The sequence below is a fragment of the Macrobrachium rosenbergii genome, chromosome 2, assembly GCF_040412425.1.
Source record: "Macrobrachium rosenbergii isolate ZJJX-2024 chromosome 2, ASM4041242v1, whole genome shotgun sequence".
NCBI classification, from domain to species: domain Eukaryota; kingdom Metazoa; phylum Arthropoda; class Malacostraca; order Decapoda; family Palaemonidae; genus Macrobrachium; species Macrobrachium rosenbergii.
In genome coordinates, this window is record NC_089742.1 from 66,223,276 (window position 1) to 66,246,393 (window position 23,118).

The window sequence follows — 23,118 nt, forward strand, 5'->3', positions numbered from 1 at the left end:
TTAAAAATACTTATACCTGAGTATTTAACAGTTTATCACAAAAAGTGCATTTAGTTATGAAAATGATGTGAAAATACAGTAATTAGTGAATATTTCTCAGTGAACAATACTACGAATGGGCGAATTTTCCGCAAATAATGGGTTGATATGTTGCACAGAGAAATCCGCAAATACGAGAGTCCACGAATCGTGAGAACGCGAATACAGGGGGTTTATTGTACTTACAACCAAATTTCAAAGCAGACTTATGTTGTTACTATAACGAAGCTTCACCCAACACCAAGTGGCAATGCTTCATAGAGTCGGTTAAATTCTGAAGACCAGGTCATTAGCTCAAACAACAATCAACACTATTTGAAATCTAAGAGTAAATTAAGAGTGAGTGAGTTTGCTGAATTCCTTTTATCTAAATTACTTTGTACAGTGTTTTAAAAAAACACTCTACTATGCAATAAAATTCTTTTCAACAATTATTTTTAAAAGAAATCATACAAGTTAAGAATATAATAACCTACCAATGCTCTATTGAAACTTTTACTTTGCTAAATGGATTCCAATCTGTAAAATTCAAATTCTGAGAACTTTTACTGGTAATCTCTTCTCAAAGTATTTTCCTAATATTGCATTCAACTTACCTGATACAGGAACACAAACTGAAATTAAGTAATACATTACGATTTCAATTTAATTAATGTGGTTTTTTCTCTCCTAACTTGAAAAGAGAGACTATATCACTCTCAAATCCCTGGCATCTATTATACAACCCAGGGATATCAAAAACAATCCATTGCTATTTATCTTTTTCTCTAATTTACACAGCACTTCCAGTTGTGTGCAAAGATGGTAGTAGGTAAGACCAGTATGTTAAGCTCCTAGACATCTGGAGAAGAACTTTTAAATGTCCCAGTTTAGCACATTTGTTAACAACACAGTAACTTTACATACCTTGACTTTCACGATTTCAGTAATCCTTCGATGCATTTTTGAAGCAGACGATGTTCCAAAGCCCAATTTTTAATGTATAGTTCTAATTCAAAATTAGAGGTTTTATTCAAATCCCATTTTATTCACTGGATTTAATTTCTTCATTAAAATTTCCATGCATTATACTGAATTCACCCTTTCAAAAGTGATGCGCTTACAATGTGGTCTTCATCATTATGTTCTGGAATGTTGACAATTAAACCAATTAATTACTTCAATTATTACTACAAGTATTAGCCATTACAGTTATTAAGTGATACATATGGAAGTCTGCTCAACAAGAATGTATTTGCAGCCAACTTGAATCTCAAAAGTTCCAATCACATGACTACTTGACAAGGGAAGGTCGTTCCATAATTTGGTCACAGCTGGAAGAAAACTTTAAAATTCTGTACGGTTTTAAATTTTACAAAAGATACAATAGCTGTATTAAAATTGTCGGTATAACTAGTGTTACATGGTGGATAGTGATGTCTAGGAAGATTTGAATGTAAAAGATGATCAAAATAATAATAAATTTCATAGAGCATGAACCATGAGCTTATTGAATGGTGTGTCAGAGATGAATACTAAGATATGCAATAATAAATTTAATTTATATTCACCAATTCAAAATGTCAGTCAGCTGTTGACAACTATGCTGAAGAATTTTCCAAAATAGCAAAAACATCTCCAAATTTTGAAAAGTATAGAAACAGCTCAGGGTAAAGTGTCCCCAAAAATCAAGCTAAAGAGTCCCCAAAAATCTTGAAAGACTTCCCTATACAGGCAGTCCCGATTAACGGGGCTCAAGTTAACATGATCCGGTTTATGGTGCTTGTTCAGCGAAAAAATTGCCGATTATTTTTCTATCGGTGCCGATTACGCACGGTATTGCGCCGATATATACCTAACAGAGGCGCCGATAACCGAAAATCGGCAATTTTCAGCGCAGATAACCCTCGAAAATCACTGAAAAAGCCCGGAAATCGCCGATTTTCGGTTAGCAGCGATTTTCGGTTATTATCACACTCTCAGAAACGGAACTGCGCTGATAACCGGGGACTGCCTGTATCAACTTTCAAGCAATTAAAGAATAAATATACAGATATGTTTACCAAAAGTGAACTTGCATTCAAAAATAACACTTTTTAATTCCAAATGAGTAATGATGTAGATGAAGAAACAGTCAATGAAAGGTCACAGGTAGGTTCGACTTAATCCACCATAATTTGCATCATACGCAAATTTAGCAAAACCTGTCATGAGATTCAGCAACCACAGACCTAGACTCGAATGAAAATAGGAGGAGGCCAAGAACACTACTAGCCTGAGGAACACCAAACATTACATTGATATATTCACTATACTGCCCATCAAACAGATACTTTTTTCAATTTTGTACTAAAAATTTCAACAATACTTGAAAATACTCACCCAACTTACATCAAAATTTGAAACAAGGGCCTTATGTATAACACAATAAAAAACCTCACCAAAGTCAACACAGATCGCACAAGCTTCATGGTCAAAATCTGGAGATTACTGCTATGACATTGGAAATAGAAGTATGGGCATCACACTCTTAGGTCCTTGCAGAAACCAAATTAACTCTATGGCGAGAAAAGACAAAATGTCTGGAGTCTGAAGTTTTTCCACAATTTCAACAAGGTAATGGTACTCAGCTGCTCATGAAATCTACAATGAAAATAGAATCAGATTATGTATCAATACTCAACATCAGTAAAAACATACACTCTTACAGCAAAAATCTTGTAGTGGGCTGCAAATCTTTGATCTTTTCCACTAAACTGCAATTTGTTACACTTGGCAGAATTTATTCAATAACCTACCACACATTATCATCATTAAATGATAAAGTTTGGATATTATCTACTATGTATTACAACTCCCTAATGCCTTTATAATTGGGCTAATTGAAAATGTAACCTACCACGAACTGTAAGTGATGCACTTAACTTGGTATCAATTGCAACTGAAATTCTTGTAAAATGGGACATAAAACTAGTTGCTGTAATTAAAAACTTTATTCATATATTTGTGTCTGAAAACGATGCTAAATCTCACAATTATGGAGAATATTATTGTAAGTGTGAAGTCACTACCAAGCCATGATGACAATCATCAGACCAAACTGACGCGCTGCTGTATACCATACAATCAATCTATCTTAAGGCTAGTAAGTCATATAAAACCATACATCATAAATAAAAATATTCACTCCCTATCAAATATACAAACAAACATACACAATCAAGAGCAGCAATACATTTCACCATTTTTCCTCTTCACATTCGACAAAAGTTATTGAGATATTCAATACAGACTCAATGTTAATAAGTCAACAGGCTATATAGATACATCATCCATTATTAAGCCCAACCTGGTTTGAGAATGCTCAACGGGGCCTAACACATGCATGAGAAACTTTCCTCAATCTTCCCAGTGGTGGGGAGACATGAGGATGAGACCAATGAAAGAGAATACAAATGGATCACCTGCTAAGATGAGCATTCTTATGACTTCCTAATTAAATAAGATTTCTATACAATTATTTGTGAAACCACATTACTTAGTGTAAACCTAGATGAACAGTGCAAAGTACTGTATATGTTATGCAGTCCTAGTTATTGAGTTTGCATGATTAATGCTTTGCCCTTTTGTTGCACATTACTTGTCACGACTTATTTACAGTATACCTTATTCCCTTAAACACAAAATGTCCATTTATTATCCACACTTTTAAGTTTTCCAGTGTTATTTTTAGGATGGAATTTTATTTCCTTTTAATCTATAAATATCATAAGTTTGTATGTCTGCATATTGACAAAATATTCTTATTTAGTAACTCTTTTAAAATAAATCAAAATAAAAAGCTTGGCAATGCAACAGTGAATTATGTTGCTAAAATGCATTAATTAAAAGTAAGAAAACAGAAACATCAAGGCCACAACTATTTCAATACCATAGCTCAACTACTGTTGTGCTATCTTTTCTTTATCAAAACAATGTAATTAAAAGAAAACCATAAATTCACAAGTCAAAATATCAATACATTCTCAAAGGAACAAGTTCTCATTCCACAATGCCTCTAAAGCGGCCTTGAGTAAATTTGGCAGCGCAATTAAAGCCATCTTAAGACTAAGACATGATCCCAATGATCTGCTCTCCAGCAAACTTCTCCAGATTTAAACAGGGTTGGTGTGATTGGCTTGTACGACAACCTCCTCCAAAGCTGAAACAAAAAAGTCACACATTATCCTATGGCACAAACCTGAGATTATACAATGTCTACTATAAAATATGTTTTTCTACAAACTCACCAGCCATAAAATATCTTTACTCTACCCAAACGGATTCAGAAACACAAACCTGAAGGACTCTGCAGAGAAAAATCCTACTCCACATGCCCAGCTCTATTTTCACTGGTCCAAAAGAGAAGGCATCATTCCTCATTGTCAACCTCTACCTTAAAGAGTACATGGAAGGGCGGATGGCACCAACAGTGTATGACTGATGGGTTTGTAGAAAACTTGTTATATTACAAGAAAATTATTTCTTCTTAGGAACCCATTAATCATAAAATAGCCAAAATTGCAGTTTATGAAGGAAGATATTTCTTCTTAGGAACCCATTAATCATAAAATAGCCAAAATTGCAGTTTATGAAGGAAGATAATGCAAAAGAGCCATAGAAAAGGACAGCAGGCTGAAGTGCATAAAATCCAATCCCACATAATGGGCTGTGGAGCAATAATGAATCAATCTGGGCTGTGGAGCAATAACAAATCGATCTAAATCATGGAACTTCCATAAGTCATGGATCTGTATTGGGAAACATAGTACCAAAGGAGTATGATCACCAGGCATGAGGCACAAAGGCAAGAATTCCAGGATAATACGACAAATTTTTTATTTGTATTTTTCCTAATATACAAACCTGAGGTCTTTACATATGGGATTTACTTTCAGCACAAGCTGGAGGTCATTTAACTTAAAACAAGGTGGATATAGATAGCTGGCTACTGTCTGTGTGCCAGCAACATGGGGAATAAGATCATGAAGAGGATATGAATGACAACCTTAAAACAAAACAAAAAATGACCTGGTGCAAGGGTCCTGGGTTCAACTTAAAAAGTCAAGGAAAAGCAGAAAGCTTAAACTTCATGCACTTGGATCTTAAAAGACATCTTGTAAAATCTCAACATAAGACCATGGAATAGCCAGCCAAAGCTAATACAGTGCAATATAGAATTCTTTAAAACAGGAAGGTTCTGGTGACTCCCGTGAGGGAATAGATGAGAAGAGAAGGGCAAAAATATCAGCAGCAGAGGAGGAAGGCAGTCAAGAAAGGTGAAAGACCCAAAAACAATCTGCATATGCAAGAGGAATGAGTCTTTGCTATGAATTCTGGGGCTGAGGAAAGACCCACCAAGGACCAATGGCTAGAATGAGACTTCACCATAAGGGCATGGAGTTTACAGACATGTTTACAGGAGGCAAGGGCAACAAGGAATCCTAGGTTCAGAGTTTTATCCAGTAAGGAGGCTCATAAGCTGGGCTGGTGAGGCCATGCAACACCAAGGTCAAGTCTTTATCTGAAGAGTTTAATGGAAACCCATGGAACTAATTGAATAAAATGAAACAACAGGTATGAAATATTCTTACTGTTCTCTCCTCATATTTAAGCTGGAGGAAGATTGAAACATAGGTGGAGCAATAACCCTAAGTGTGCCTTAATCATGTCAAGCGTGCACAGTAATAAGTGATCCAAGCTGAACATAAAAAAGTCAAATGAGTGGAGAGTGCTCAAATTTCATGTACCTTGATCTTGAGATAAGAGATATCCTCTCATGAAACATGCACATATGACCATGAAATACCCTGCTAAAGCCAATATTAGGTGGAATTCTTTGAAACAGGAAGGTTCTGTCCATTACATGCATGTCTTAATGGCCTCATTGGATAAAGAAGGTATCGTCAGCAGCAGATGAAAGCAAAGTAAGAATGGTGAGTGTGTCCAAGAATGAGCCAGTAATTAGAGGACCAAGTCTTGGCTATGAACTCCATGGCCAACAGAAGACCTACCAAAGACAATGACTGGAATGAGAATTTACCTGTAAGGGCATGAAGCTTACTGAAATATTTAGAGGGGGGAAAGAGTAATAGGGATTACTTGGTTGTTATATCCAGTTAGGAGTTGGCTGCCATGGTCTCATTAGACAGTCTAGAGAGTCTGTGCAGCACCAAATTCAAGTCTTAATTTAGTTTAATGGAGCTGACTTGGAAAAATGAAACAAGTCCTAACTATTCTTATCGTTCACTCCTAAATCTAAGCTTGCTGGGTAAAGACTGAAGAGAGTAAAGCAATGACCCTTAATGGCTGAGAATGCTTTTTTACATTCATCTACGAAATTAGGTTGTCAGAATGGAAACAAAAGCTCTGGGTGGTAAAGAACACTGTTCATCACACCTAGCAACAAAATGTGCCCACTTTCCTTGAGAAAAGGCAGTGGTAGGAGACCTGCAAAGGGTAACAACTGCCAATGCAGCCCTTGGAAAGGCTGTTCCCTACAAGACTAGGTATGTGAAGGTGGATGGACTCTTGGATGTCTATGAGCCAAGTGGAGGTTGGGCTGCTTCAGTTGAGCTCTATGAGCTGGAGGAACACTAGGAGGTTCAGAAACTATGCTTGCTGTGCCTAAAAAGAGGGTGATAAGAGTCATCCCGTTACAGTATTTGTCAATGTCCAAAACTTCACAAGAATTTGCCTCGGCAGTTAGAATGGATGGACAGCATAAATGTCCAACCTGTCCCAAGGCTGGCAAGGTGTAAATTGCCCAAGCCAATGAGCCTAACTTCAAAGAACAGTGCAGTGGTAGTTTAGTGTTTGACATACATATCCAGCAAGGGCATCCCCAAACCTTGCTGAAGAGCCTTTTAAAAATCCAAGTGAAAGGGCCATCCAGAAGAAAAGGTCTGTTTAGCCCTGCTGAGAGCATCCACCAAAATTCTGTTAGGTCCTAGAACAAATCTTGGCAAAATGGTGACTTCATACCTTTCTGCTCAAATAAAATTTTCTACTGCAATAGGTAAGATTCTGGCCTTGTTTCTCCCTGAATTCTCAAGGATGTTATGGTGGTGGTGGTGTCACCCTTCATTATGATACAATGGCCCAACAAGATTGTCCTGTAAGCTTAGAGGCTCAAGCACTCCAAAACTCCTGAAGGCAGGCTCCAACTAGGGAGGAGAGATGAGGGATGGCAGAACTTTATGTAGTAACCCTTCATATGCAACAAAATATCCTTTCCGAAGAAAAAACCAGAGACTTACCCAGGGAGAGCTCAAACAACTTCCAACCATACATACTGCTGTCTTAAAGTGCAGCAAACAAAACATCATTCCGAGGCTGTGAGAAGCAGTTAATTCTGAAATGTCAGAGACTCAATCTTCACAAAGATGTGTCATCTGGAATCCTTCCTTATTTCTCATTCAAGTTTTATCACTATTAACACACTACCCTTGAGTGGGTACAGATTCCAGATGAGGTACGGGTGGTGGTGGTTGTTTTAGATTAAGCCAGCAGTATGTTGACACAAGAAGGAATGGGAAAAAATTGCAGAGATAAGATTAAAATCTAAGGAGGATGCTCCAAGGATTTCACTTCTTGGGAAGGCGAAGAATTTCAGTGAGACTAGAACGAACAACTGTTATTCGAAACAAATAACAGCTCCTTTAGGATGGGAGTTCTGGGTGAGGTTGGGTTGGATGCATTCCAACACTCTCTCTCTTTGGACAGGCTTTCCTATTATTTTCTCAAAAAGGCATACAAGGCCTTCAACTGTAACCGTTATGTAACTGGTGCTACCTGTTGTGGTACTCTTTCAGCTAACAGTGGCTGGATCACTGGAGGAGGGAAAGATGTGCAAGAAATGGGTAAAGGAAGGGTGAGGGACAGGTTTTGAAGGTAGAAGGGGGTTTATTAGAAGAAAGTGAAAGGTACAGGCACAATTTACCATGGCTTTGGGGTATAGTCCACCTTTTTCCTTGGTGTCTGCCCCTGCTTCTGTGGTCTTGGTGGTGGGTGAGGACTGCTGTCTGGCTGGAGGAGGGTGCTAAGGTTTCTTCCTCGTTATCTTTACTCACTGCCTCAAGCTTGTAGCTGGCCCTGATGGTCATAAAGGTGGAACTGTACCCTTCATCTTTGCCAGTCTGTCAAGTCTGGCACTGCAGTGATTATTCCAGGCATGGTGGTGAAGGGAACAGTTTATACTACCTCTTCCTTCTTGTAGGCGTAGAGGCATTGCTTCATTGGGTGTGGTTTGCTGCACATTCCACACCTCTCTGGCACTTGAAGCACCTTAAGGGTTCGGGTATGAAGGGTTCAGTGGGGAAAGATCCCCATACAGCAAGGAAAACCTGAGTCGGTACGTCTCCTTTGAAGGTGGCAATGAGGAATTCCCATACTTTCTGATGCAGCTCTGGGTTCCCAAGACATTCTGCAACTGGAGAATCAGACCTAAGGGCAAGGAAGTTGGGTACTTGCAAATAACTGCTTTCCTAACCAACTCAGATGGGTCCAGCAGCTGGAAATCAGTGTTCACCAGGAGAAATTTAGCAGTATCTGAAATTTTGCATCACAATCATGTCAGTTCAGGTTTGGTTTGACTGACATCTGCAACTCTGGATTGTTAGCTTCCAACTCTGCCACTACCTCATAAGCAGTCATCTCCCCTTTAGTCATGCAATCTTTTGGGAGTTGTAACAAGAGATTGGTCTCAGGAGAAAGGTTGGGGGGGGGGGTTTCTCCCTCTGTTTCAGCATACTCCTCTTGGTTTTCTTTGGTTCTCTCACAGTTGTCCATCCTTCAATGTCAGGCCCTGACTCTGCTACAGGAGGGCATGATGGCACAGGATCTTCCACTGGCGATGTCAGGAGAGAGGAATTCTCTAACAGGGGCAAGAGAGCATCATCCTGGCTGGTAACTTCACCAAAAATATAGGGCTCAACATCATTCGAAATGCGAAGGGGAGGAAATGGGCATCCATCCTCAGGAATAATACCTCTGGCCTGGAGGAGATGTTCTTGGAGACAGACCTTAAGGCAGCAGACAAGAGAAGGTGCAAGGGCAGCACTCATGGGAGAGTGCGAAGTCAAGCTAGAGATAGAAGAGTCATAGGGGAAGAATGAGGCGGTTTAGTATTTCTTTAAGATACAGCTGAGGATGTGACATGGTTACAAGCATCAAGGACAAAGCAGATGGTGTAACAAGAAGGTCCTGAAGAATAACAATAGCACACAGTGTGCTCGCTGGACTTCGGAGTACTTTGCTTACTGAAAACCAAGCAGACATGAACCATGGTTATGCTCAGGTGATCAAGGGCACTCACATGAATAGGTCTAATGGATCCCAAGGTTATGATGTCTCCTGCATTGTTTCAGGATATCCTTGGGCAGAGGGCATAATAAAGAAAAAATTTTATACCATAATCAACATCCCTGAAGAAGCAAGCCTGACATGGTCAGTAAAACTACAGACAAGGCTCAAGCAAACTGCATAGAAAAATCAACCACTATGAAAAACTGGTCCTATAGCACAAGGGTCAACCTTCTTTTTGAACTAAGCCATGAAAAGGTGTCTACTGAACAAATGATCTCCAGTGTAACAAAGGGAACAGAGTAGATGGAATCGCAGATGGTGGAGAAGAGTAGGAGGAATGAAAAATAGAATTAGCAGGAGACAAGGAGACCAAAAAAAATCCATCCCAGGAGTGATGGAGAGACTGTCAGGAGAGGAAAAAATCAGTGATGGTCGATGTCTCTTACATGCTTTAGACAGGAAACCTCATCATACGGGGCTTGAGACAAACTGAGGTAGAGTCAGATGGCTCACCAACTGTAAAACAAATGTTTAAAAACTGATCGATCTCTAATGTTGAGTAACCACTGGTTCGCAGTCCAGTTAAATGGCACACTGCTGGGCTTCACACAGAAGCACATTGCAAATGAGGGTCCTTTCCTAACCATATGTGAACTAGATGACTTACCTTCCTCACCATTGTAAATATGCTGAGGCATGATCAGTATACAATCAATCTAGAGAAATTAACACAACTGAGGTGAAGTGAGGAGTATACAAACCACAATAAAAAATACAAAAAACTATTTTAACAGTAGGCAATCAAAAACAATATTCTGTGATGAACAGCTGGGACTGACATAAAGAACTAAGGGAAACTGTTACTATGAATAGCAAAAATACATTATTTATAGAGTAAACAATCCCTGATAGAAAATAACAAAGGTCATAAATCAAGCAATCCAAGCAAAAATTACCAACCAACGTCACAGGAATTAAATACAAATAAAGCAGTACTCACAGCAACTCAAGAGGCAAGAGTGAGCCAAACAGAGATAAAAAAAATTCTAAGGTAGCAATAAATAAAGGGAAGTTTATGCACAAAGTGAAGTATAAACAATCAAAAAATATTTGAAAGAAAATGAATGAATGGCATACCACAAAAACAGGAAAAACTATAAGTCTGAGAAACAGAGCAGCACAACCAACTTCAAAAGTCACGTAGAGGAATGGTACAAGCAGTCCCTGGTTATCGGCAGCCTTGGTTATTGGCGATCTGGTTTTACAAGGCTTGTCTAGTGACAATGATAACTGGATTTTTAGCACCAATATGTGCCAATCTCCAGTTATCAATGCCGATAACCGGATATCAGCGCCGATAACCAGGGATCGGCGCTAAAGTATTATCACCGATTATTGGTTATCTGCGATTTTCGATTATCGTCACGCTGTCGGGAACGGGACCCGCACTGATAACCGGAGATTGCCTGTACTTTCTCTTCTGGTCCAGTGGAGCATGACCTGGACATGTACAGTGGGACTATTATCATTGCAAGATCTTTCAGAGTAAGATTTCATAATCAATAGGCTCATAAGAAAAAAAAAAAAATATATATATATTATATATATATATATATATATATACAGTGGACCCCCAATACCCCCCCTATTAGCAGTTCTGGAATCGCGGCTTCAGCTATTCGCAATGTTTCGGTGGAACGTATAACCACATACTCGTGGAAAATTTGCCCATTTGCAGAATTTTTCATAGAGAAACATTCAATAATTATTGTATTTTCATATTTTCATTACTAAATACACATTTCATGATAAAACTATTAAAATAGCCAGGTATGTGTGTTTTCTGAGGGGTTTTTTGGTGTTTGAACTACAGGCAGTGCCCTGTTATCGGAGGGGTTGGGGGGGGGTCTGTTCCAACAAAGTGATGATCAGCAAAAATCACCGATAACCAAAAACCGGTGATTTTCGGTGCTTACTGGCACCAATAACCGGGTACTGGCCCCGATAACCGGAAATTGGCACCTCTGTTATGTATGTATCAGTGCAAATATCTAATTATCGGCGCCAATAAGCGGAAATCGGCGATTTTCAGCAGCCAAAATCGCCAATTTTTGTTGCTAGACAAGCGCCATAAAACCAGATCGCCAATAACCGAGCTTGCCAATAACTGGGGACTGCCTGTAGGCAGTTTTAAGCATTTTTAGAAGAGACAAGTATTCACAGAGTTTAGCTATTCACAGGAAGTTGTGTGTGAGTGTAATATATATATATATATATATATTACATATATATGCAGGCAGTCCCAGGTTATCGGCGATCCGGTTTTACAGCACTTGTCTACCGACGACAATAACCGGATTTTTGACACCGATTCCTGGTTATCGGCGCTGATCTCCGGTTATCGGTGCCGATAGCTGAGGATTGGCGCTGTTACCGCCGATTTTTGGTTGTCGGCGATTTTCGGTTATCATCACGCTGTCAGGAACAGAACCCCGCCAATAACTGGGGACTGCCTGTATTATATATATTATACATATACACTATATATATACAATATATAAACAGTAAACCCCCGTATTCGCAGGGGATGCATACCACCCACCCACGAATAGCTAAAATCCATGAACACTTAAAACCCCTCTAAAAACACTTAGAACTGCCTATTTTGATAGTTCAAACTGCCTATTTTGATAGTTCAAACATAAAAAACCCTCTAAAAATGCTTATACCCAAGTATTTTAATAGTTTTATCACAAAAAGAGCATCTAGTCATGAAAATATGAAAATACAGTAATCAGTGAATATTTCAGTGAAAAATTCCAAGAATGGGCGAATTTTCCACGAGCAATGTGTATACGTTCCAAAAAGAAATCTGTGAATAGATGAGTCCATGAATCATGAGAACATGAATACGGGGTTTACTGTATATGTGTGTGTGTGTGTGTGTGATAGATATATATATATATATATATATATATATATATATAATATATATATATATATATATATATATATATATATATATATATATATATATATATATATATATATATATATATATATATATACATACATACATATATATATATATATCCAGAACTTGATGAGGTTAGGTTCCAGAACCCGAGCAGGGTGAATTTTGGCGTAAGTTTGGTGTGGTCTCTAAAAATGCTAATAAATGCGTATTTCAAAGTTTAAACACTAAATATGACCCTAATCATCCTCCTCCAAATTATTAACTTTTAAATGAAATTAAAGTTACTGTATTTCATTTAAAGTTAGCTTAATACATTCCCCTTAAAAGAGAAATAAATGGTTGACATAAAAACTAAGATTTGGAAGAGAAATCTCTCTCTCTCTCTCTCTCTCTCTCTCTCTCTCTCTTCTCTCTCTCTCTCCAACCGATCTATTTTTAGAATCGTCTCAACCTCTCTTTTAACAACTTCTTTATTCTACGTCTCTTTCTCTTTGTTCTGAAATGCTTTTTCATGAACAAACAGTGTTTTATATTTTGACTAATACAACTCTTAGTTATTATGTCTCTATGTTTTAGAACGTATTTGCAAAACTAGCGCATTTGCAATTCATAAACGGTACAGGTCAAATTAGATCAATTTAAACTATCTACTGTACAGGTAAAGACGTACAGAGAATTACTAAGTTGTAAAAATGTGTGAGCGCTGACTATGAATGAGAGAGAGAGAGAGAGAGAGAGAGAGAGAGAGAGAGAGAGAGAGAGAGAGAGAGAGAGATTGTCCTTACTTAAGAGAGTGAAATTATTTATCAATTATTACAGAGACAGAGAGAATAACACAGAGAGAGAGAGAGAGAGAGAGAGAGAGAGAGAGAGAGAGAGAGAGAGTTATTCTTACGTTAGATATCAAAAGATGGAAATTCAGTATTAAACTAACTATTAAATGAAATTAAAGTTACTGTATCATTTAAAAGTTAGCTTAATACATTACCCTTAAAAAAAGAAATAAATGGTGTGACTCTCTCCCTCATTCCACTGATCTATTTTTAGAAGTCTTCTCAACCTCGTTTTTAAAAACTTCTTAATTATGTCACTTTCTCTTTGTTCTGAAATGCTCTATGTTTTAGAATGGCGCATTTACAGTTTGTAAACGGTACAGGTAAAATTAGATCAATTCAAAATTATCTACTGTACAGTTAAAAACATACAGAGAAACAGTGCTGTAATGCGTAGGTTAGCTAACTTTGAACGAGAGAGAGAGAGAGAGAGAGAGAGAGAGAGAGAGAGAGAGAGAGAGAGAGAGAGAGAGAGACAGTTGTCCTTACTTAAGAGAGTGAAATTTTTTACAGTTGGATACTTAGAGAGAGAGAGATTTTTAGAGAGATTAGAGAGAGAGAGAGAGAGAGAGAGAGAGAGAGAGAATTTGACTAAATTTGACCACTGATTTGCAACACTCCTTCTTGTCATGTTAAATGACATGTCTGACAGCTTTTGCCTTCGACCTCTTCTTACAAAAGATGAGGGAAGTATTTGTTTGTTCAAAATAATATGAATTTTGTAATTACAGTTTTATTATTATTATTATTATATTATTATTATTATTATTATTATTAATCTTATTATTTTAAAATTAGTACTTATTATTAGGTAAAAGTTTATTTATTATACAAATAAACATACCTGTATACATGTACCATAAAAATTCATCTAACTAAAGAAGAGAGAGAGAGAGAGAGAGAGAGGAGAGAGAGAGAGAGAGAGAGAGAGAGAGAGAGAGAGAGAGAGAAATTATTACTTTTAATAATATTTAATGTTATTTAATTTACACATAAAAGCTTGAAAACTTATTACATAAAAAAATTAAACAAACACTTTTGCTGGGTTTCTCAGTGTTCGCAAATGTCCACATGTCTGCGAAAAACTCGTGTATGACCATTAGTTAGATTCCAATGAAAAATTCGTGTGTCTGTGAATCCATGCAACTCGAATCGTGCAAGTTCGAGGTATTACTGTATGTGTGTTTGCGTGTGTGTGTGTATGTATATATTATATATATATATATATACATATATAAACTGTGACTAATATAATAGACTAAGATGTGGGAGCAACTATTTGCTTTTCCAGTTTTCATCACTGATTTCAACTGCCCATTTTTCATGCATTATTTATGTTCATATACCTAAAATGTTCATTCCACAATAAAACATATCTGATAATACAGTATGTCTCTGTGATACTAATGCCTTGGGACTGAGTGAGGTGGTGGATATTTTACTGCACCTTAACCTGTCATGTTGTCAACCCGCTTCAAGAAGCAGGCTTATCTAGAGTTTATATTGTGTATTAGGACCTGTTAAAAAGATAAGTCCCACCTGGAAACTGGTGGAATGGCAGAAAAGGGAGTGGGGGAGATGACTGCCTATTTTACTTGTATGACAAGGCAGTAGTAAGATCTTTGTATCCACACCGAATGAAACGGGGGGGGGGATAAAAAGGGAAGATAATAAGTGGAATGGTAGGACTGAGGGTATCTTAACTACCTTGCTATTCAAAGAATTTCATAATGTGCAGAGTCAACCACTTAAATCTGAAGCATGTAGCTATACATTTTAATAGGCAATGGTTAACCCACTCAATGTAGAAGATCTGTTTACTATATAGTATATACTTCTGATATATTTGGGTAATGGTTTTATATTCTCCAAATACATACAGAACAATGGTAAGTGGAATTTTCAAGGAAAAATTAATACAAAGTTAAAGAACACTTACCTTTAATGTAAGCAACTGCATGGACATATAGTAATTTTAAAATACTGTAATCTTGAGGGATCAACAATACAATGAAGAAAACATACAGCAGGGTTCCAAGAAGCAGCAAAGTCCTTTGAGCTTTTTGAACTGGAACTGCTTGTTGACTCTTCACTTCGTTATTACTGTACATGGTTCTTTCTAGTAAGCAAAACCCCCTTGCATGATCCAAGTTTTTCTATCGTTTCTCCCATTTTTATCCTGTTCTTCCTCAGAGAAATAATCTACAACACATACTTTAGCCATCCTTTCATTTACCAACTGTACATCCTTGCCATCATATCATCAACTATACTCCTGGTTTTCTCTCCTTCGGTTTCTATCTTGTTCTAAGTCAAGGAGATAATCTACAAGGCATTTCCTTATCAACCCTTTCAATGACCAGCTATGCATCTTCTGCCATCATATCAAATGCTGTAGCTTGCTGTATTTGCAAGTGGACAAGAAATCTTTGTAGATTACACTCTTTTTACATGGGTATCTATAAAAAAAATAAGCTATTTTGTTTTTTCATCATTATTTACCCCATAAAAAAATGGGAAAAAAAGCACGTTAAAACGAAGAAGAAGATTTACTGAAAATAACCTAGAGTGGTTTTGTAGCATACACATGATTTGTACTTGTTAATAAAATACTGCACATATTGAAAAGTAAGTGCAATACAAAGGAAAGCAAAATTTCTAACCACTACTTATGGTATAAGCACAGAGTGAAAAGAAAATGAGTGAATTCCTATAAAGTACATGCAGAAAAGGCAAATACAGTGAACCCCGTCTATTTGCTGTTCTGGATTCACAGCTTCACCTATTTGCAGATTCTGATGCGGAACATGTATACAGTACACATTATTCGCAAAAATTCGCCTATTCGTGGTATTTGTCATAGAGAAATATTCACTAATTACATTATTTTCATATAATTTTTGTGACTGCATTTTGTGATAAAACTACTATATTAAAATACTTTGGGTATAAGTGTTGTTAGACAGGTTTTTTGATGTTTTAACTATCGAAATTGGCAGTTATAAGCATTTTTAGAGGGTGTCAAGTATTCAGGGATTTGAGCTATTCGTGGGGGGTTGTGGTACGCATCCCCCGCAAATACTGGGGGTCAACTGTACTATTAGACACAGCAAATGACAGAAAACAACAAAGCATTCTATCTGAAACTGTTATTACAATGAAGAACACAAGCTACATAGCAAACAGAAAAAAAAAATCTATTATAAAATTTTATTAAACCATCAAAAAACCTAATCATCATCATCATCATCAAAAGAAACAGATGAATAAGCATCTTCAAAGCCAGAAAAATCATTACTGCTGGGAATCATTTTACTCTCTTCATTACTGGTATTCTCTGCAAAAGTATCGATGCTGTAGTAAGAGATGCCATAGAAATAAAATATTTTCATCCCGATAATAGTCCAATTAATGAAATAAACTCATTTTGGACTTGATACTATTTTGTCACAATGTGCCACATGGGTGCAGCACCATCACTATTTAGTAATCCAACTGATATTTAGAAAAGGTTGATAGACACGTTTAACATTCCTTTAATATTTCTACATTCCTACTTGATTTAGATCCTGAACAAATATGCAAAAATTAATGTAACATGGCACTGAATAACAGTATTTCTGGATCGGGTCCCATGTCAGCCGGTGAAAAAGTCCATTCAGCACTTATTTCTAGGTAATTCCGTTGCTAGATACCAGAGAAAGCTAAATGAAATGCTGGAGTTACTACCCCCAGAGCGAGCTCCACTAGATGGAGTCGTGTATGGAAAAGGGTGAACTACAAAAACACGGAACTTATCCTATAGAGATTCCCAATGTCAAAAGTCCTAACGAGAGAGGTGCCGATACAAACCCCATGCACTACTCGCGGACTGTATACAAAGGCAACACTAGTCGCATTCCATGTTAGCACCCACCCTACTAGAATGATGTTTACCATGGAGGAGAGAATGAAAAACAGGGGTGGGTCACCGTGACACGGGCTCTCCAGAAATACAGTCCAGCGAGTAGTGCATGGGCTTCATCGGCACCTCTCTCGTTGGGACTTTTGACATTGGGAATCTCTATAGGATAAGGTTCGTGTTTTTGTAGTTCACCCTTTTCCATACACGACTCCATCTAGTGGAGCTCGCTCTGGGGTAGTAACCCAGCATTTCATTTAGCTTCTCTGGTATCTAGCAACGGAATTACCAAGAAATAAGTGCTGAATGGACTTTTCACCGGGTGACACGGGCCCCTCTCCAGAAATAGATTTTTCCTTTGTCAAAATCCTTTAATTGATATGCTGCATCTGGTATGGGTTACATATGCTGGGGAAGAAAGTACCTTGAGAAAATGTTAGTTTCTTTCGGCTGCCTTGCAACAGGCGTAGCCTTACCACTAGCAAATATTTACATGCTTGATAAATTTGACAAGTCTGTACTAATACAATGCAATATTTTGGGGTTTCCAATATTTTATTGACATTAAAAATTGTTGTGCTTAGTGTTATCAGCTACTACTCATTAGACTCTCTTGCAGAGCCTTACCAGCAGTATGAGAATTAGGATCTTTAATTCAGTGGTGTTGTTAAACCATTTATTCAATACAATAATAACCTAGCATGGCCTTAACCAAGTTTGTGCCTTTATGATCTGTAGTCAATGCACTTTAGACATGGTAATTTTTTATATTTATTCTTTTTGAAAATGTCTTATCTGCTGGCAAGCTACAGAGTTAGAAATCTGAACTCTCATGGGACTGGCCATTCTCTGTATCATTTTCAATTGTTTTTGGGGTTAAGGGGAGTACCTACGCCATAACGCCCCATTATAAATTAAATGACCGTTTCTACCTTATGACTGAAGAGATTTGCTTCAAATTTTTACTACTTATTCTACAACTAATACTGAAAATTCCCTTGTTGGAAAATTTAGAAATTCAACCTCTAAGTTAATTTTTTTGCAGTTGAAAAAATCACAATCTCACTTTTCAAAAATATGCAAAAAAAAAAGTTGCCCTCAAAAATTATTTTCCTCACGATAAAATAGTGATACGTAGTTATACTACACTCTGTGGTTCCTCGCTGGGTGCACGGGTTCCTTTCTCAGCTACCACTCTGTTGGTCGCGAGTTCGACTCTCCGACCGGCCAGTGAAGAACAAGAGGAATTTGTTTCTGGTGATAGAAATTCATTTCGCTATAATGTGTTTCAGATTCCACAATAAGCTGTAGGTCCCTGTTGCTAGGTAACCAAAATGGTTCTTAGCAACGTAAAATAATCTAATCGCCGGGCCAGCCCAGGAGAGCTGTTAATCAGCTCAGTGGTCTGGTTAAACTAAGATATACTTTTTTTTTTTTTATACTACACTCTTTAAAAGTTTCATTGAATTTGGTTAAGTCTTGTAGAAAAAAGCATTTAGTTTTGAAAAAGTAAGTTCTGAGAGAACAGCAAAACAAATAAGTTTTTGGACTTTCAAGAGAATCCTGAAACAATTATGATGTCTTGAGCGTGTTATCCCTATATTATTATAATCCATTTTCTCTTTGATGATACTGCTAGAGAGAATGGGATATTTTAGTGGGTGACAAGCATTTTTGTACCATTCATTTTGATATTTTTTTTACATGTATTTTTACTATCTGTCGTTCACAGTGCCGTATGAGCGATGAACAAAATTGTCCATGAACCAATCTAAACATTTTTCTGAGCAACATATCTTCAAGATATGCTTGTTTACACAGAAAACAGTCCACAACAGTGGTAACTCCATTATACTTACCCTCCCAGCCCGAGAAGAACCCTAAAAGAGTTCAGAGGTCTGGTTAAACAAATCATTTATAACTAACTAACTTATACTTACCCAGACTTAAGAGTCATAAACATTTTTACCCTTTTTTTTTTACAATTTGTCATTCACAGTGCCGTACAAGCAATGAACAAAATTGTCAATAAACCAATCTAAATTATTTTTTTAGCATTAACGCTCCAGGATATGTTTATAACCTACCCTAAGCTAATTCCTCAAAATTCAGCGGTCAGCAAGCCCCTTAAACTTCCTTGTTATTTAGTGCAGCTATTCAATCTTAATAAACCCTTTGGATGTGTGCAAAAATAGCTGAATGACCATGTTTCATGAACCTTTAATGTTATTCAGTAGTCCTACCACAGGCACTTTATTTTTGCCACAAAATGATGCAGTCCTTGAAAAGAACTGAAGGGTTGGATTTTCCTAAGTCTCTTAAGATGACAACTGAACCATAACATAGTGTAAGGCAAATAAGGCAATTTTGGAATGAGAAGAACACGAGTCACCATTGTCATTTCAATTTATAGTTGAGCAACACTTCACCATTTTTACTCTTTCCTGAAAAGACTGGCTATTTTTGTATGTCCCACAAACCAGGACTTTCATGAACTTCTGCCCCATTTAGGTTACTGCTCAGGGATGCAGGGCATTCTTTGTTTCACTTATCATGGCTGTGGTGGTCTATTAGTGTCTAACACTGGTAATCATTATCAAATTTGGTTATTTTGGGATAGTTTTATTAAGATTATTTTTTCTGTTGTTTCTAAGCTTTCCTGCTCCTGCTTTGATGGTGAGCTGTTAATATGGATATTCCTTTATCTGCTTTCATTTCATTAAGGTTTAATGGAAGTGACTGATGGATAATTAGTGCCTTGAATTCTTTTAATAGGAGTATAGTGTCTCCTTTCCTATATCTTCATTTGTAATACCTTATCCACCTGTTTCTGCTCCTTGCACAGAAAATCAATTATTCACTTTTTTTTTTTATGCCAATTTTACCAAGATCTTCGAGACCTCTTATAGTGAATTGCAATCTGGGCTCTCAGACAGACATACATATTCTGCTCATCAAAAATTTCAGTCTTGTATTTATAATGTACTCTATGTAACACTGACTTGTTTCTGACTCGGAGTGCTGCTTTTGTTCACCCCTCATCCTGTTTGTTGTTATGGTCCTCAGAGCCAAAGTAAAATCATGTGGTGCTGTGGTGGGTTGTTTCAGTTGGCCTTATTTGTAATGATTTTGGTGCAATATATATATAAAGAAACTTGCTTGCTTCAACTGACTATGGTATGTGACGGTAAATAATGTCTTGAATTTAATTTTTGCTTTGTTTGGTTGCCATGCTTTCTTACAGAAGGGAATTTTATTTGTTTCCAACTACATAATTATTGACAAATATAACATCACTGCCTTGACATGCAAATATTCCTCACCTGAAAGTAATAAAGCACTTATGTTTTCTGCAATGACATCCCAAGGCAATGCATTATTCTGAATTTTACATTTGCTCTAGTTCACTGTTGTTTGTTCAAGTCGTTACTTTTCTATTCCTTATGAGCTTGACATTTTTGGTTAGATGTTCAGAATGTCATTTGTTTTCCAGCTTTGTTAATTATTTTTGGGATTATGACTAAATAAGAATTCAAGTCTAGATGGCTATCCCAAATCCAGTTGACCATAAAACAATCAATGATGGATTACATATTGAGGTTTTATAAGCTCATATGTGATTATAACTCACTTACTATCTTTGCTAGAAGAGACTAAGTAATCCTAGCTCCTGTGAAAGCAATGCTTATGATCTTCTTGAGTCAGTATTTCTAGAGAAAACATGGTTGCCACTCTTGTCAGACCACCCTAGGGATAGTCACTTGATAGTGCTCCTCCCTAACTGCCTTTTAGATTGCCAGTTTGGTTTCATCACTGGGCAATATATTTGATCAATGCAGCTTAGATACAACAAATACTTAAGTTTTAATGGGGAGGAGGATAGCCTTCCTATTTCACCCCTCCTCTAGTCTTTGTGGATTGTTAATGTTGTGTGTTCATGCCTGTTTAGTGTCAGTTTCCATTTCCTAATTAGTGATCGCAAGGGGTAAATGGGTTAGGAAAATTGCAGTCCGGTAAGAAGGTTAGTTAGTTATAAATGATTTGTTTAACCAGACAAATCATTTATAACTAACTAACCTTCTTACCGGACTCAGGTAACAAAGATAACAAGTAAGTAGTAGATGGTTATATGGTAGCTGCAGCTACGAGTTGAAAGGAAGCAGTAAACAAAATTTTTCTATCGACAGTAAATCTCCTGAGACACTACAAGAATATCATCCTACGAGGGGACTTCGTTATATCCCACCCAAGATCACATTAAATGCACTCTATGTAAAATATATCACTGAATCATGCATAACTGAGTATTTCAGAATTCAACCACAGTTCTGCAATAAAAATCTACAATTTTTCTGAAAAACAATATTCAAACCTGGACAATCTTATCACTTATCCAAGGACATCTTGAGTATAAGTTACATGCTAAATATCAATGAAATCTACCAATTTTAACAGAAGTTACTACACAAACAAAAGTGTGCATGCAAACCAATACAACTTATGTCAACCATCTTAAATACTTACCATGAGCATGGTTGTTGATGTACCCAGCTGTCAGTTCATTCTCTTCGTCTTCAGCCCATCGTTGGCGTGATCCAAGGAGATCATCAGTGTCTTCATCCACACACCGCTGGGGGTAAGTCACCCCATCTCCAAGGCTGAGGTTCAAAAGATTTCATGTTGAATATTGTACCATGAAATATATAATTCAAGATAATTGCAACTTTAGAAATTTTCATAATATTCACAGTCATATTCACAATATATGCAAAATACAATTATAAGTTTGAAAATTTATAATTAATAATAATATAGTACAAAGTTCATTACACAAATGTGAAAAGGTCAACCTGCTTAACTTTATAAATCTAGAGGTATAAAAAATCCAAAGTAGACGAGCAATACAACTTACAAGTTAATAATTATATCTACAATAAACATAGCTATGAGTATCAAACATATCCAGTCCCTAAAAAGCATAAACATACTTTGTATCCACAAGCATATTACTGTACTACAAAAAGGGCACAATAACTAACTATACATCATGAAGCAAAAGCTAAAAGCTTTGTGCACAAAATATAAAAAAAACAAAGAGATTAGTTTTATACATTTTTTATGCAGTGGCAATCACGAGACAAGATTGGTGGATATACTGTGAAGTTTCTTCAAAATATACATTTGATTACCTCTAATCTCTAAACATGTTTCCTAACTTTCGGTACAAAGAACATTTTGCCATCTAATTCAGGCTATATTGTAACCATTACCTAAGACATCAGATACCAAAAACTCTACAAATAATGCTTGGTGTAACCTAAAATAAGAGATTATTTACATACAGACATACTCACCATGTAATTTTATTATATAAAACTGAAAACTCCAAAGACACTTGCAATGCAACTGAATAAACATATATGAAAATTCATAATTTATATAAGGTACAAGAATAACATAACATGCTCAAGTATAACAACAGAAACTTCCTTCTACTGCAAAGCTAACTATTGCAGAAGTGTGCTGCAATAGAATTATGCACCAACAATTACCTACCTGATATTATTGTTATTATTAATTCACTGTAATTATAAAGACTAAAACCTCTAGACATAAAAGACTTAATATCAATGTTAACATAAGAAAAACTAAAATGTCAAAGAAATGCCTTACCAAAGTTGACTGTTCAAGTACCTTGTACCTGAAGTAGGATTATACAGAGTAAATGATGACTTGACAAAAATCTACACTCATGGCATTATTAACTGTTCCTATACTTCACGTAAGAAATTATTGGCACCCCTAAAAATAGCGTTCAAATTAAATTCTAAGAAATTTGACTGCCTAGAACTAAGTGTTCAAATTAAAATTCTAATGTGAAATTTGGTTATCTTGAATGCTTTTTTGCCCAACTGTCAAAGAGTAATAGTGGTACAGCTTATCAAAAGGTAACAGAGTAATATTATCTATACGTATTACATCACATGGAAAGAATAAAGACGTTATGAAAAATGGCAAAAAAGTATTTTGAGCCTTCATAAGAT

General features: G+C 36.6%; 1 protein-coding gene across 22 annotated transcripts in view; it reads right to left on the bottom strand.

Annotated features, from left to right (window-relative positions):
- Positions 1 to 2,996: 2,996 nt before the first annotated feature.
- LOC136847979 (palmitoyltransferase ZDHHC20-B-like) overlaps positions 2,997 to 23,118 on the bottom strand; it is a 110,984-nt gene continuing 90,862 nt past the window's right edge. For 11 of the 22 annotated variants that reach the window (XM_067120126.1, XM_067120168.1, XM_067120107.1 and 8 more), the window contains 2 exons: positions 21,599 to 21,732; positions 2,997 to 4,219 (listed from right to left, as the gene is read on the bottom strand). In XM_067120126.1, coding sequence (XP_066976227.1) covers positions 4,173 to 4,219; positions 21,599 to 21,732 — 181 coding nt within the window. In that variant the 3' untranslated portion in view covers positions 2,997 to 4,172. Of the gene's footprint in view, positions 4,220 to 18,192; positions 18,329 to 21,598; positions 21,733 to 23,118 lie in introns of all 22 variants that reach the window. The other 11 variants (XM_067119999.1, XM_067120039.1, XM_067120021.1 and 8 more) reach the window with 2 other exon arrangements.